Raw genomic sequence first — 13,017 nt, 5'->3', positions numbered from 1 at the left:
ACACTGTAAATATTTTACATAAACATAAATATGCACATTTCTACCCTAAGGTAAAGCAGTTATGAAAATAAACTCTAGGCACAAGATTTTTAAAATTGTCATCACAGAGTCAAACAATTTTAAATTAACTTGTTAAAATGAACTCGGGACAAAAGTGCTGCTGGGGAAATGGCAATGGCAAGTGATAATCATTATTCTATTAGTCTACTCAGCCTACACCTAAGTTTACAAAACGCCACCTACCATACTACATTGGAATAATTCCAAATTTTATTATAGCTTAATGTACATCCACTTGAGAATATTTATTTCAAAGTAACAAATGCATCCCAAACACACACAAATCCTTCTGAATCTGTTATTTTAATTAAGGAAATAGGGATTCTGGAAGTCTTACATTTTCCCACCACAGAAGATAAGCAAATAGAAATACCATGGCAAAGAAAAACATAAAATTGTTACAAAAGGCAAATAAAGAATAAATAAGCCTTGGGTTCAGCTAGAAATCTTAAGTTTGCTAGTATCCAAACCCTAGATATAAAATTTAAGCATATTTTATAATAGCAAATACTTCCAAAAGACAAGTTTCTGATATTTCTGGCTATCCACTATGACCACCAATCTCTAAACAATCACAAAAGAAAGGGAGACAAATAACAAATAAAAGAAAATCTGAAAAATTCCATAAGATGCTTCAAAATGTTGAAAACATCCATAGCTCCCATGTCCATGTTGTCATCCAGAGTATGCATATTCTTGGAATGTCCCCCTGCCATATTTCTCCTACTAGTCAATTATATCTGAGTAATGCTATGTGCAAATGCACTCACATAATCTCTTTTTGATGATTAGCAAATAAACATCTTGACTTGGAGATAGTAGAAGCAAGATCCTTCCTGTTTCTCTTTGCATTTGTCTTTATTTACAATTTAAAAGCTTTCACAAGAAACCTTAGTTCAAATGACTGATATCTGGCTCAGAAGAATTGAGCAAGATAATAACAGAGTGATTCCTTATTTCCAGCAACAATATAAACTGATAATGGATTATAAATAAATTATAAATTCCAATATTCCCATTAATCTAAAAGTCTGAGATTTGAGTAAGAACCAAAAAAATGCTTAAAGATCATAACAGTGGGGTTTATTTCCCTTTACCTGAACTCCCAGCTCTCTTTGGACAACTGGTAAGGGGAAAGCAAGAGTTTTTCCACCTCTCCTCCTGCCCCCTAATTAGGACTCCATTTAATTGTATCCCTTTGAGCTTCCCCCATGTGTCTTGTAACCCATGTCTAGAATAAAATGATTCTACCTCAGAAATGGTGTTGAAGAGTTGACAGAGAGGGGAATGATGGTGGTAAAAGAGAGTCATAAGTCAGGGAGGCAAAGATCTGTACAAAACAGGGTGTGTTTTGTCTTGCTTACAGACAAAATTTAATTTAAACGTAATTGTATAAAAACATATGGATTGGGAGGGGAACCCCCCAAATCAAAGGAAGCTATGATATTATCCCTTTGATACTTTCAAACTCTTAAGATATTTTAAAAAATTGACTTCTAGTTCATATTTAGTAGTTTTCTCCTCTAGGCCTTACTATTATTACTCCATTCCTATTATTTCTTTTAAAAAAGTCCATTCCTTTTAAAATCCACTGAATCTAGTATGTCCAATGAAAGATGAATACATGTTCATGGTTTTTTCCCTTATCAGCTCAGTCCTCAAGCTTCCAATTTCATCCAGTCGCTAAACCTATATTTGAGGTTCTTCTGTACAGAACCAAAGTTTACTGGTTCAGATCCAACTTAGAAGTAAAATGATGGTTGTGATTTTCACAGTCTAGATACAAAACTCCAGTGTATAGCTCTGCACACAGTAGGTGTTCAATAAATATTTGCTTAATTAAATGTATATTGTCTGTTTGCTTCATCTTGTTCACGCACAAGGACTCAGGGGAAGGATTTAGTTATATTGGGTGATGTGGGAAAAAAGCATGGTGCACTGGGTGGGAAGACCACAGGCCATGATAAAATGGCCTCTCCTGTCCCACAGTCTTGGTTACTTTTCCTTTTTCCTAGAACAGTGGTAATACAGTGGCATCACATGAGCCCAAACAGCAAACACTCATTTAGCACCTACACTATGCTAGGTGTTGAAGACAAAAGACAAGAATGAAATAATCCTCTTCCCCAAGGGGTTTATCATCTATTGGGGGAGAGACTTAGCCATCGGCCCCCTTCAGTGGGTGGCAGGGGTAGTAATTGACTGGCAGAACATCAGCAGACTCCCACGTTCTTCATATAGTTAAAAAACAAAATGTGATTTGAACTAGAGCAATGGGAGGCAAATACAAGAATGTTCAGCAAGTCCATGAATTCAGGGTTTTATAGTTGTATAGTTCTATAGACTAGACTCAGTGGTCTGGTAAAGATTTAAACATTGGTACTCTATTTTCCCTGTCTTCCTTTTAACCTATAAAGCCTGAGTCCCTTGGAGGACCTGGATTGCCCTAGACATAGAAATGGAAGAATGATGTGACATTCCTGTGTTGGTTAAACCAATGTCTCTCCTGAGGCTAGGAATACATCACCTCATCTGCTTCCTGATCAACCTGGGCTATTTGTTGAAATAAGGATACTTGTAGGGCCATGGAATAACTGACCACAAATGCAGTCACCAGAGGAACCCCCAACTTTGGGAAATTGCTGGGGTATGGAGGCTGGACTTTTTACCAACTGGGAAATGTCCAGTTGAGCTGACCCTGAAAATGATTACAGGTCAACACAAACATACGAAAGTGTGACACACACACCATCCGAGAACTCAAGTTATAGGAGCCTAGAGAGAAGCAATCTCATCCGAGAACTCAAGTTATAGGAGCCTAGAGAGAAGCAATCTCAGGGATTCAAATCTGTTTGTGGACAAGGAGTGGTTTTTGTTCATCTTCCTCATTCCAGTGCACTGCAGGGGCTTTGACAAAGAAGGTACCTAGTCAATGCCCCTTTAATTGAGGGTTTCACAGAACTTAGAATTTCTTGATCCCTTTACTGCCTCAAAACAAAGCCCAGACTAATCAGAGAAGGGCCATAAGAACAAGTTGGGGGAGGGGGAGAAGGATACCATAGGTGGGAATGTGGAATTAGAAAAGATGCCTGAATTTGAAACCAAACTATATGGATTGGAATCCTGGGTATGCTCACAACTTGTGTTCCTTTTGGGCAAGCTCTCCGAACCACTGTTTCCCCCTCCACAAATAATAGGTTTGCCTGGGATGACCTGTCAAGTGTTAGAAACTTCTAAACTATGATTTCATAGACACATTTTTCTCATCTTCACAGCACCCAAAGGCATCCCTTGTGAATTAGATAAGAGGATCTCAAGGAATACTTGGTATTGGGAGTTCCTAGCACTGGGACCCTAGAAGAGAAACAAGTTGGGAGAGAGAGAGAGAAAGCAAGGAAAGTAAAAAGGAGAACGTGAGTGTTTTAGGATAGTGGCTTTGTCCATTCCTCTAGAGCAAAGGAACAGCTAAGGTTTGACTCCTATTGCCAAAGGAACACACAGTGCCAGGGCTGGGAATGCCAGCACAATGTGGTCTGTGTTTTATTCCGGCCTTGAGGCCAGAAGTCAGGTAGATCTGTGCTGACAATTTCTGTGCTTTACCTAAGAACACCCACTGAACTTACAAGTTAAGCCAAGAGAAAGAACAACAGACAGTTGCTGAAATCCTTCTTGGTAGGGACCCTGCCCTCAATTTCCACAAACTGAGTCATAGCTATTCCACAATTCATGTTTCCTTGAATGAAGACAGAGGCAGGACCAGCTGGGCAGTGTGAATGAGAATCCAGCACAATAAGAGCTAAAGTGATCACAGGTTGTCTGGTTTGGGTGACACCAGGGTCCCAATGCAAGATATGGTTCATGAAGATGCAAAACAAATGGAAATGAGAGGCTTTGCAAAACGACAACAAAAACCCAACTCAAAAAAATCTACTGTGACAGATGGGATTTAAGAGGGATGAATATAAAAGTTTTATACACTTGGGTTCAAAAAATTAACTTCATGAGTATAAGAAGAGAGATGATTTTGGAGAGAAAAAGACCTTGAATTCATAGTGGACTTTGCTCAACATGAGTTAATGGGGTGATACAGCAGCCAACAAAACTGATATACATTAAGAGAGGCACAATGTGCTTTGGTCAGCAGAAAAGGTCTATTTCACTGGGGTGAGAGTAGAGCATAATCCAGTGAAGGCCATATCTCATAAACCAGCAGCAGGGTTGAGAGTGATTGAATCAATGGCAACAGCATCTCAGCTCATAGGTAAGGGATCAAACACTTGGTCCTAAGGAGATTACAGGGCATCCTTTACTGACAATGGGTGCAGGAATCTGTTGTACTGCCCATATGAATTTCTAGGTCACAGGATCAGGGTGAAGAGGATGCACTAAAACGAATAGGGTCCCTTGTCACAGTTCTAGGGTAGAAATGAGTGCTTATGGTTGCTCAGAGACCAAAGCGTAGACCAGGAGAGAAGTGACCACACCAATTATACAACCCTGGAAAAGCTGAAAACTTACGGACACCCCCTCCTCCTCTTAGAATTAGCTCTGAAAGCAGCAGAATCAGATGAAAATAATTTCAAAACAGCTAAATGCAAAACCTCAAAGAGAAATGTGAATTAGCTTCAGCCCCCAAAAGAATTCCCAGAAGACCTCAAAAAGAATTTTCAACATCAAATAGAGAAAAAAAATTGGAAAAGGAGTGATTCAAGAAGATTATGGGAAAAAGTCAATTGTTTGGTAAAGGAGGTACAAAAAAATTTGAAGAAAATATCTTAAAAACCAGATTAGGCTGATGCACAAAATTTCACTGAGAAAAAGAACTCCTTAAAAAAGTGGAATTGGCTAAATATAAATGGAGGTACAAAAACTAACTGAAGAAAATAATTCCTTAAAAATTAGAATTGGGCAGGTGGCATCTAATGACTTAATGAGACAAAAAACCCCCTCCAAAAATCAAAAGAATAAAAAATTGAAGAAAATTTGAAATCTCATAAGAATAACAGTTGACTTGAAAAACAGAACAAGGAGACTTAATTTAGGAATTATTGGAATAGCTGAAAGCTTTGATTAAAAAAAGAATCTAGACATCATATTTCAAGAAATTATCAAGGAAAACTGCCCTGGCATCTAGAACTAGAGGGTAAAATAGAAATTGAGACTCCACTGATCACCTTCTGAAAGAAATCCCAGGAATATTATAGTCAAATTCCATAGCTCCAAGATCAAGAAAAAAATTTGCAAGCAGCTAGAAAGAAATAATTCAAATATCAAGGAGTCGCAGGTTTAGCAGCTTCTACATCAAAGAATCTGAATTGGGGAATGGCTGAATACATTGTGTATATGATTATGATGCAATACTGTTGTGCTATAAGAAATGATAAGAAGGATGCTTTCACAAAATCCTGAAAACATCTATAAATTGAAGCAGTCAAGTGAGTAGAAGCAGAAGAACATTGTATATAGTAATGGAAATTTTATCCAGTGATCAACTGTGAATGACTTAGCTATCCTAAACAATAAAGTGAGGACTTATGATGAAAAATGCTATCTACCTCCAAAGAAACGATGGAGGCTCAAATGCAGATCAAAGCGTTCTTTATTATTGTTTTTTCTTTTGGGTTTTTTTTCACAATATGGCTAATATGGAAATCCTGCATCTCTCTAAGCTTCACTTGGACTTTATTTCTGATGGAATTAAATGCTTCCTTCTTAGAAATGGATGAACTATCCTGCTGGGTAAACCCTGTGGAGTTCTTGTTTTTCATTTAGCAGCTTCTTTATTTCCTCATCATTTTCATAAAACCAGTCTTAGTGTTTGCAAGTGTTCTGGCCCAAATGAGCAAATGCAGTGCTGATACCAGATCTGAGTGCTACCCATCTGGGTGTTGGCTCAATTTCCCCTCCAAGTTGGCAATAAATTGTTCCTGCTCAGAGAGACACTCTTATCTCTTGACATTAATTCTTCTAGTATTCATTTTGTCTTGGGGTGCTGCTTTGGTTGAATATGAATATTTAGCTTAGAGAGGATGAGTCTGTGATCAGTCTAGCACTCTGCACCACACATTGCCTTTGTCACTCTTACATCCTGTCTGTCTCTTCTCCTTACGATCACATAGTCTAATAGATGCCAATGTTTGCTACACTGGTGCATCCAGGAAGTTTTAATGTGTTTAGGTAAACAGAAGACAGTGTCTGTGATGAGATCATGAGATGCACAAGTCTTCAGTAGAAGGTGACCATTGTTGTTGCTGTTTCCAACTCCATTCCTCCCAAGGGCTACCTGTCATGTCTGGTAATCTGAGCCTGCTCTAGTATTAAAGTCACCCAGAATTATAAGCTTTTCCTCTTTTAGAACATGGATGATAAGGGTCTTCAGGTCTTCATAAAATTTTTCCTTAAATTCATCAGTGTTCATCATGGTAGGAGCATAGGCACTGATGATAGTGGCATGGAATTTTCCTGGAAGAGGCCATTTCATTGTCATGGACCTGTCATTCACTCCTTTTGGTAGGCATTCGAGAATGTTGACTAGATTAGTTATGATTGAAAAACCTATCCCAGCTTCATAGTGTTCCCTTTCACTGCAACCACTCCAGAAAACCATGTATCTGACTCCAACTTCAGTAAGCTGGCCTTCATTTGCCAACCTTGTTTCTCTCAGGGTGGCTATTTGGATACCATCGCTTCTGAGTTCTCTCACAATAAGAGCTGTTTGTCTTTCAGGTCTATTGGATCTTGTGTTGTCTATGAGTGTGCCCATCTTTCCATGTACCAATGGTGAATATGAGTGATGTCCTATTTTGCATGGGTAAATAGAATTTAAGTGAGGTAGAGCTGCATGAAATCAACTGCCTCCCTCTCTCTTCCAAAGTCATCAAGATCCAGCATAGAAAGACAGAGTCAACTGGTGATGGCTCTAGATGCAGTGGATGTCCTTGGCGTCTTTGATGTTTAACCAAGCTTTAAGCAGTCCACAGTACCTGCTTTGGCTGGCTTCATGGCTGTTGGAATGAATTGTTCTTCTCCATTCCACCAGTGGAAGACTTCACATGCTTGGGGTAGACACCCCTCACTACTCATTGATGAGTTTGAGACTCCCTCAGTTACCTTCAACCTGGTTTAGCCCGACAAAATGGTTTACTGGGGTATGGCCACAGTGCATGCTATAGTGCCTTGGAGTCATAGGTGAGAGGTGGCTCAAGTGGACATCGAAGGTGGAAAGCAGCCCTGAAGAGGGGTCAGTAGTATTCACACCAAGGCACTAGTCAATTTTATGCAGACAGTAACAAACCAAAATGCTTTTATGTTGCCCTGAAGACTATTTATGGACCAAACCACTCAGTAATGATGGATCCACATTGATTAATGACAGCACATGATCCTAGAGAGATAGGCTGAACACTTCCATAGTGTTCTTAACAGACTAGCATCAATCAATGCAGAAGTCATTGACTGTTTACCTCAAGTCAACCAGTCCCTAGCCGAATTTCCAACTGAAGAAGAGGTGTTGAATGTCATTAGGCTCCTTTCAAGTGGCAAAACGCCTGGTGCTGATTCTATTCCGGCTGAGATCTATAAAGTGGGGGATCCATTGCCCATCCAAAAACTGCCTGAAATTTTCCAGGTTATATGGTATGAAAAAGTTATCCCCCAAGAATTCAAGGATGCCTCCATCATCCATCTCTTTAAAGGAAAGGGGAATAGATTGTCCTGTGATAATCATAAGGTATTTCTCTTTTAGTCACTGTTGGTAAGATTCTTGCCAGAGTCCTTTTCAATAGGCTGATCCTTTACCTGGAAGATAGTCACCTTCCTGAGAGTCAGAGTGGCTTCAGAAAGGGTTGAGGAATAGTCGATATGGTGCTTGTTTCCTGGCAACTCCAGGAAAAATGCCAGGAACAAAACAGAGGTCTGTATACATTTGTAGATCTGACCAAGGCCTTTGATACTGTCAGTCATGAGGTTTTATGGGAAACTATGTCAAAATTAGATTGCCCAGAGAAGTTCATCAGTATTGTCTGTCAGTCTCATGACAGCATTTGCCTGCATTATGGATAGTGGATGATGCTCTCGAGATCTTCTGGTCACCAATGGAGTCAAACAAGGCTGTGCCCTTGCTCCCATACTTTTGAACATGATGTTTTCAGCCAAGTTATCAAATGCTTTCACTGAAGATGAACATGGCCTCAAGGTCAGCTACCACACTGATGGCAAATTCTTCAACTTGAAAAGGCTACAAGCCAAGACTAAAGTACAAGGAGGGTTGGTATATGATCTTCTCTTTGCAGATGATTGTGCCCTCAATGCAGCCTCTGAAGCTGAGATGTAACAAAGTGTGGATCGATTCTCTGCTGCTTGTGCTCATTTTGGTCTAATAATGAACATCAAGAAAACCTAGGTGCTCTATCAGCCAGCACTACACCATCTGATATATGTGGAACTAGCGATTACAGCAAATGGATTAGAGTACTGTGGACAAGTTCACTTCCCTTGGCAGTGTCCTTTCCAAGGAGGAACACAATGACAATGAAGTTGACACTTGCATTGCCAAAACTAGCTCCGTATTTGGGAGGCTTAGAAAGAAAGTGTGGGAGAGAAGAGGTATTAGACTGACTACCAAACTGAAGACAGAGTTGCTGTATTGACCTCATTGCTCTATATCTGTGAAACCTAGACAGTCCACCAGAGCCATGTCAGGACACTGAATTGTCTTAGGAAGAAGATCATATGGCAGGAGAAGAACCCAGTCACTGAGGGCCTTTCTTAAGCAAAACTGCCCGGCATCCCAACATTACTACAGAGAGGGCAACTATGACAGGCTGGACACATTGTTAGAAAGCCAGATGTACACTTGCCAAAAAAATTATTTTATGGAGAACTCATACAGGGCACACGCTTACAAGGAGGTCAGGACAAATGAGACTGAGACACCCTGAAGGTCTCACTGAAGAACTTTAGAATTGACTGCACAGCTTGGGAGACCCGGGCCAGGACTGCCCAGCAGGGCATGCCCTCCTCAGTGAGGGGGCTGCACTCTATGAGGAAGACAGAATGGAAACAGCTCCAAATGTGACATCTGTAAGTTTAGAGGACCCACCCAGGTGTTCACGTGGACTATTTGTGCCCGACCTGTGGTAGAGCATTCTGGGCTTGTATTGGTCTGATCAGCCACAGTCGGACACACTGTCATTTGTCTCAACATAAGTGATGTCATTTTGGTCTGCTTTGATAAGGAAGGACAAGAGCTAATATGGAAATATGCTTTGCATGACTGCTCATGTATAACCTTTATTTATCAAATTACCTGCCTTCTCACTGAAGAGGAAAGGAAGAAGGGAGGAAGAGAATTTGGAACTCAAAAAAACCCTGTTGTTAAAACTTTTTATATATTATTGGAAAAACAAAACATTTGAAGTTTTTTAAAAGCAAATATCCAACCATGCTTGAGCTTGCACAAGGAGGCTCCATACTAATCAATTAATAACAAGTATTGGAGGATGAGGCGAATTCCCTTCTTGATAAACTGACCCAGTTTTCAGCTATGGGCAGCTGCCATCTTTGACAGGTGGTCAGTCCTCTCTGCCAGCCACAGTTGAAATTTCCATCAATGGTGGGTTAGCAGTGTCTCTCCAGGTGGGTTCTGTTCCATTGCAGACACCCTCAGGGAGAGGTACCACTTTTGCTCCAGGGTCATGGGATTTAGAGCTGCAAGGGGCCAGGGAGGTTGTCTAGACAAACCCTCTCCAAAACGAAAGGCTGCAGAGGAAGGGAGGCAGCAGCTGGGACCAGCAACACCTTCAGAGAACCCGCTTTCAGGGGGCTGCATCTGGGCTTGGAGAGAGCCCTTGCCCAGCCTTCCCTGTGGAGGAGAGGGGCTCTTTTGGGAGGAGCTTCAGTGCCCCCATTTCTCAGCTCCCCTCTACAAGGATGTGGATCATACTGAAGATAAACAACCACCCCCCCCCCAGCTTCTGCCAGTTCCATGGGATCCTGGAAAGAATATTTTGGCCCTAGCATGTTGGAGAGACCTGGGAACACTGGGGACTTTTCCTTTCAGCACCTATGTTTGGCTGGTGCTCAGAGGCTCAGAGATCATAAGTCTTGAGCTGTTAGGACAAAGCTCATCCAATCTGTCATTTTAGAGAGGACCTATCCTTGCTCAAGGTCACCCAGGGAGTAAGTGGCAGAGGCCAGAGTTTACACCCCCAGCTTCTGACTCTTCATTCCCACACTCTGCCCACAGATAGATGTTTTCAGTCAAGTCGAGGCTCCTGGGGGGTACAAGAAGGTGTACTGCTTCATACCCATTCAAATTCATTGCTGCCTTCACATGGGGCAGAGAAGACCCCTGGCTATGCTCCAAGGACCGCTTTGGGTGATGACCTCAATAGGGTTTCCCTTGGTACTCAGCCCCACCTTTCTTTGCCACTCCATCCTAAGCCAGGAGTGTGGATTTTCCTTACCTGGGAACCCGGAGCTCCCACGGGACCTGGGGGGCCATTGGGTCCGGAGGGTCCAGGGGGTCCTGTGGGCAAAGAAATCACTTCAGTCAGTCCTAGGCAAGAAGCATGTTCTTTCTTAGCTTTCCTGTCCGAACTGCTCGCCACTGCACAGGACAGGCATAAGAGAAGCTGCCGGAATCCACTGAGGATCCAGAGCTGGAAGAACCCAAGACCTTTAGTCCAACCCTCCTGTTATAAATGAGGAAACTGAGACCCAGAGAGGCAAAAGGCCTGGGTACAGGAATGTTCTGAGAGGATTTCTTCTTTTCTGAGTGGAATGATCCAATGAATGGATAGTGTAGACAGCAGTGTCCCGTTGCCAGGCCAATGGCACCTGAACCCCTTCCTCCATTCAGCCACTGGAGGGCCAGATTGGCCATGTCGTCCCATCCCACAATTCAGTAAACACCAAATATAAGACCCTTTGGGTGGACTTCTAGAGCCCTTCACCATAGCCTCAGCTCTTTCTGCTCCTCGGGGTTTTGACTCTCAAGCTCTGCCCTGCCCGGTTCTGGCACTAGAACCCCCCATTGTGCTTCATCTCTGTATCCTGGCTGCCCTGGCTTCCTTCCTTGGCCAAAGTCCCTCCTTTATGACAAGAAGCACTTCCAAGGGGGAAAGCTAGGTGGTGCAGTGGATAGAGCCCTGGAGTCAGGAGGACCTGAGTTCAAATTTGACCTCAGACATTTAATTACCTAGCTGTGTATTATTACCTTGGGCAAGTCACTTAACCCCATTGCCTTACAAAAACTAAAAAAAAAAGCGGCATTTCCCAGGCCTCCTTACCTCAGGAACTGCCTTCCCCCTCATCACTGGCCTGCCCTGACCAGACCTGCATGGCCATGGCTGCTTGAAACTTAGGCCTGGCACTCAGTAGGAACTTAATAAATGCTCAATGACTGACAGAGGATACTCACCCTTTAGTGTGGGGCAGGGGCCTAATCTGAAAAATGCACCAAGGATGAACTGGAGTCCAGGGTCCAGTGAGGAGGCTCCTGGCATAGACAGGGAGAGGTGATAGGCCCCCAGAGGAGGGGCATCTCCCAGTCATACTGCAGCAGCTCCCTTTAATCCTCTATCCAGGTTTAACAAGATTGGGGGGTTGCCCCCAGGCTCCCACACTACCTCTGGTGCATTCCTGCTTGCTTGGCTCTGGCTCACCTCCACTGTCCCTCCTTTTCTTCCTCTTCTCCAGTGGTCTCCCATCATGGGGCTTCTCTCCACACCCCCTTTATTAAACTTAGTAGAATGGAAGCCCCCTCAGGGCAGGGACTCTCTCATGGCTTTCTCTGGATTCCCAGAATAGCCCCATGGGGGAGAAATGAGGAAGAGGGTGGGCACTGGCCACCAGGGATGGCCCTACCCAACACCTGAGGGAAGCCCATGAGTAAGAAGGACCAAAGACCTGGTGTGGGAACAATGTCGGCCCTGGTACTGTCAGGGAACCCGAGTCTACTGAGGGGACACAAGGGACTTCAAAGGCATTGGATCTAACCTCAGTTTAAAGATGAGAAAAGAGACCCAGGGAACTGAATAGACCTGCCCAGGGTCACACAGAGACAAGATCTGAGTCCATGCTCCAGGCAGCACCTCCATCACACAGGTATCACTGGCTGCCTGCTTACCTGGGGGGCCAGGGGGACCCCGAGGTCCAGGGATCCCTGCCATGATGGTGTCTATTATGGTGGAAGACCACTGGGAATCATCTCCTGGAAGAGAGTCACAACTCTTTACCACTCAGGGAGACTGTGGTTAGTGTGGGATGACCCATGGCGAGTCCCACGGGAGCGACATGGAGGACACATGCAGCCCCTCCAAGGGTGAGACCCAGCGTGAGAGATGACAGGGGTTCAGGCCATGGCAGGCTGCTAACCCCATCACCCTCTGGAGACTCCGATGGATAGAAAAGGAAAAGCTAACTCAGGGAAAGCCTGAGGCATGACAGCTCTGATCCAGGCCAAAGCCCTCTAGAGCTGATGGGGACAAGATGGTCCCCCATGAGTAACGCAGGCCAGCCTGGCTCAAGAGCAGCCCCATGGGTCATTGAGGCTATTTGCCCATATGTGAAGAGTCTGGGGTCCAGAGAAAGGAAGCAACTGCTCCAAGATGGCACAGCAGGGTGGTAACCAGCCTTCCACTGCCCCGCATGCCTTGGCAGGAGAGAAGCTCCTGGTGCCCTTCAGTGAGGTGGCAGGGGAGGCCTTGGGGAGCCCCCAGCCTGCCATGGACCCTCTGGACCTTCACCCTGAGCCCCACTGCTATCTACCAAAGCCCTACTGTTTATACCCCATAGAAGGGGTATAAATCTCCCCTGGCTACAGGGCAAAGAGCAGAGGAATCAGAGGATCTGGGTTCCAATCCTGCCTGTGAGGCCCACTCCCTTGGGCAGGCCCTTCCCCTCCTCTGTGATCTGGTTTGTCTGAAGTAGTTCCCAGACCAGGGTGGTCATGCT

At 43.6% G+C, this 13,017-nt stretch overlaps 1 protein-coding gene across 12 annotated transcripts in view; it reads right to left on the bottom strand.

The window, feature by feature from the left end:
• The window catches only part of COL26A1 (collagen type XXVI alpha 1 chain), a 262,250-nt gene that overhangs the window by 4,755 nt on the left and 244,478 nt on the right, over window positions 1–13,017 (bottom strand). For 11 of the 12 annotated variants that reach the window (XM_074189516.1, XM_074189521.1, XM_074189517.1 and 8 more), the window contains 2 exons: window positions 12,191–12,274; window positions 10,527–10,588 (listed from right to left, as the gene is read on the bottom strand). In XM_074189516.1, the coding sequence (XP_074045617.1) occupies window positions 10,527–10,588; window positions 12,191–12,274 (146 nt within the window). The remainder of the gene's footprint in view (window positions 1–10,526; window positions 10,589–12,190; window positions 12,275–13,017) is intronic. The other variant, XM_074189522.1, reaches the window with a different exon arrangement.

Source organism: Macrotis lagotis, chromosome 5 (assembly GCF_037893015.1).
Source record: "Macrotis lagotis isolate mMagLag1 chromosome 5, bilby.v1.9.chrom.fasta, whole genome shotgun sequence".
Classification (NCBI taxonomy): Eukaryota; Metazoa; Chordata; class Mammalia; order Peramelemorphia; family Peramelidae; genus Macrotis; species Macrotis lagotis.
This window is presented reverse-complemented; position numbering and strand designations above follow the sequence as displayed.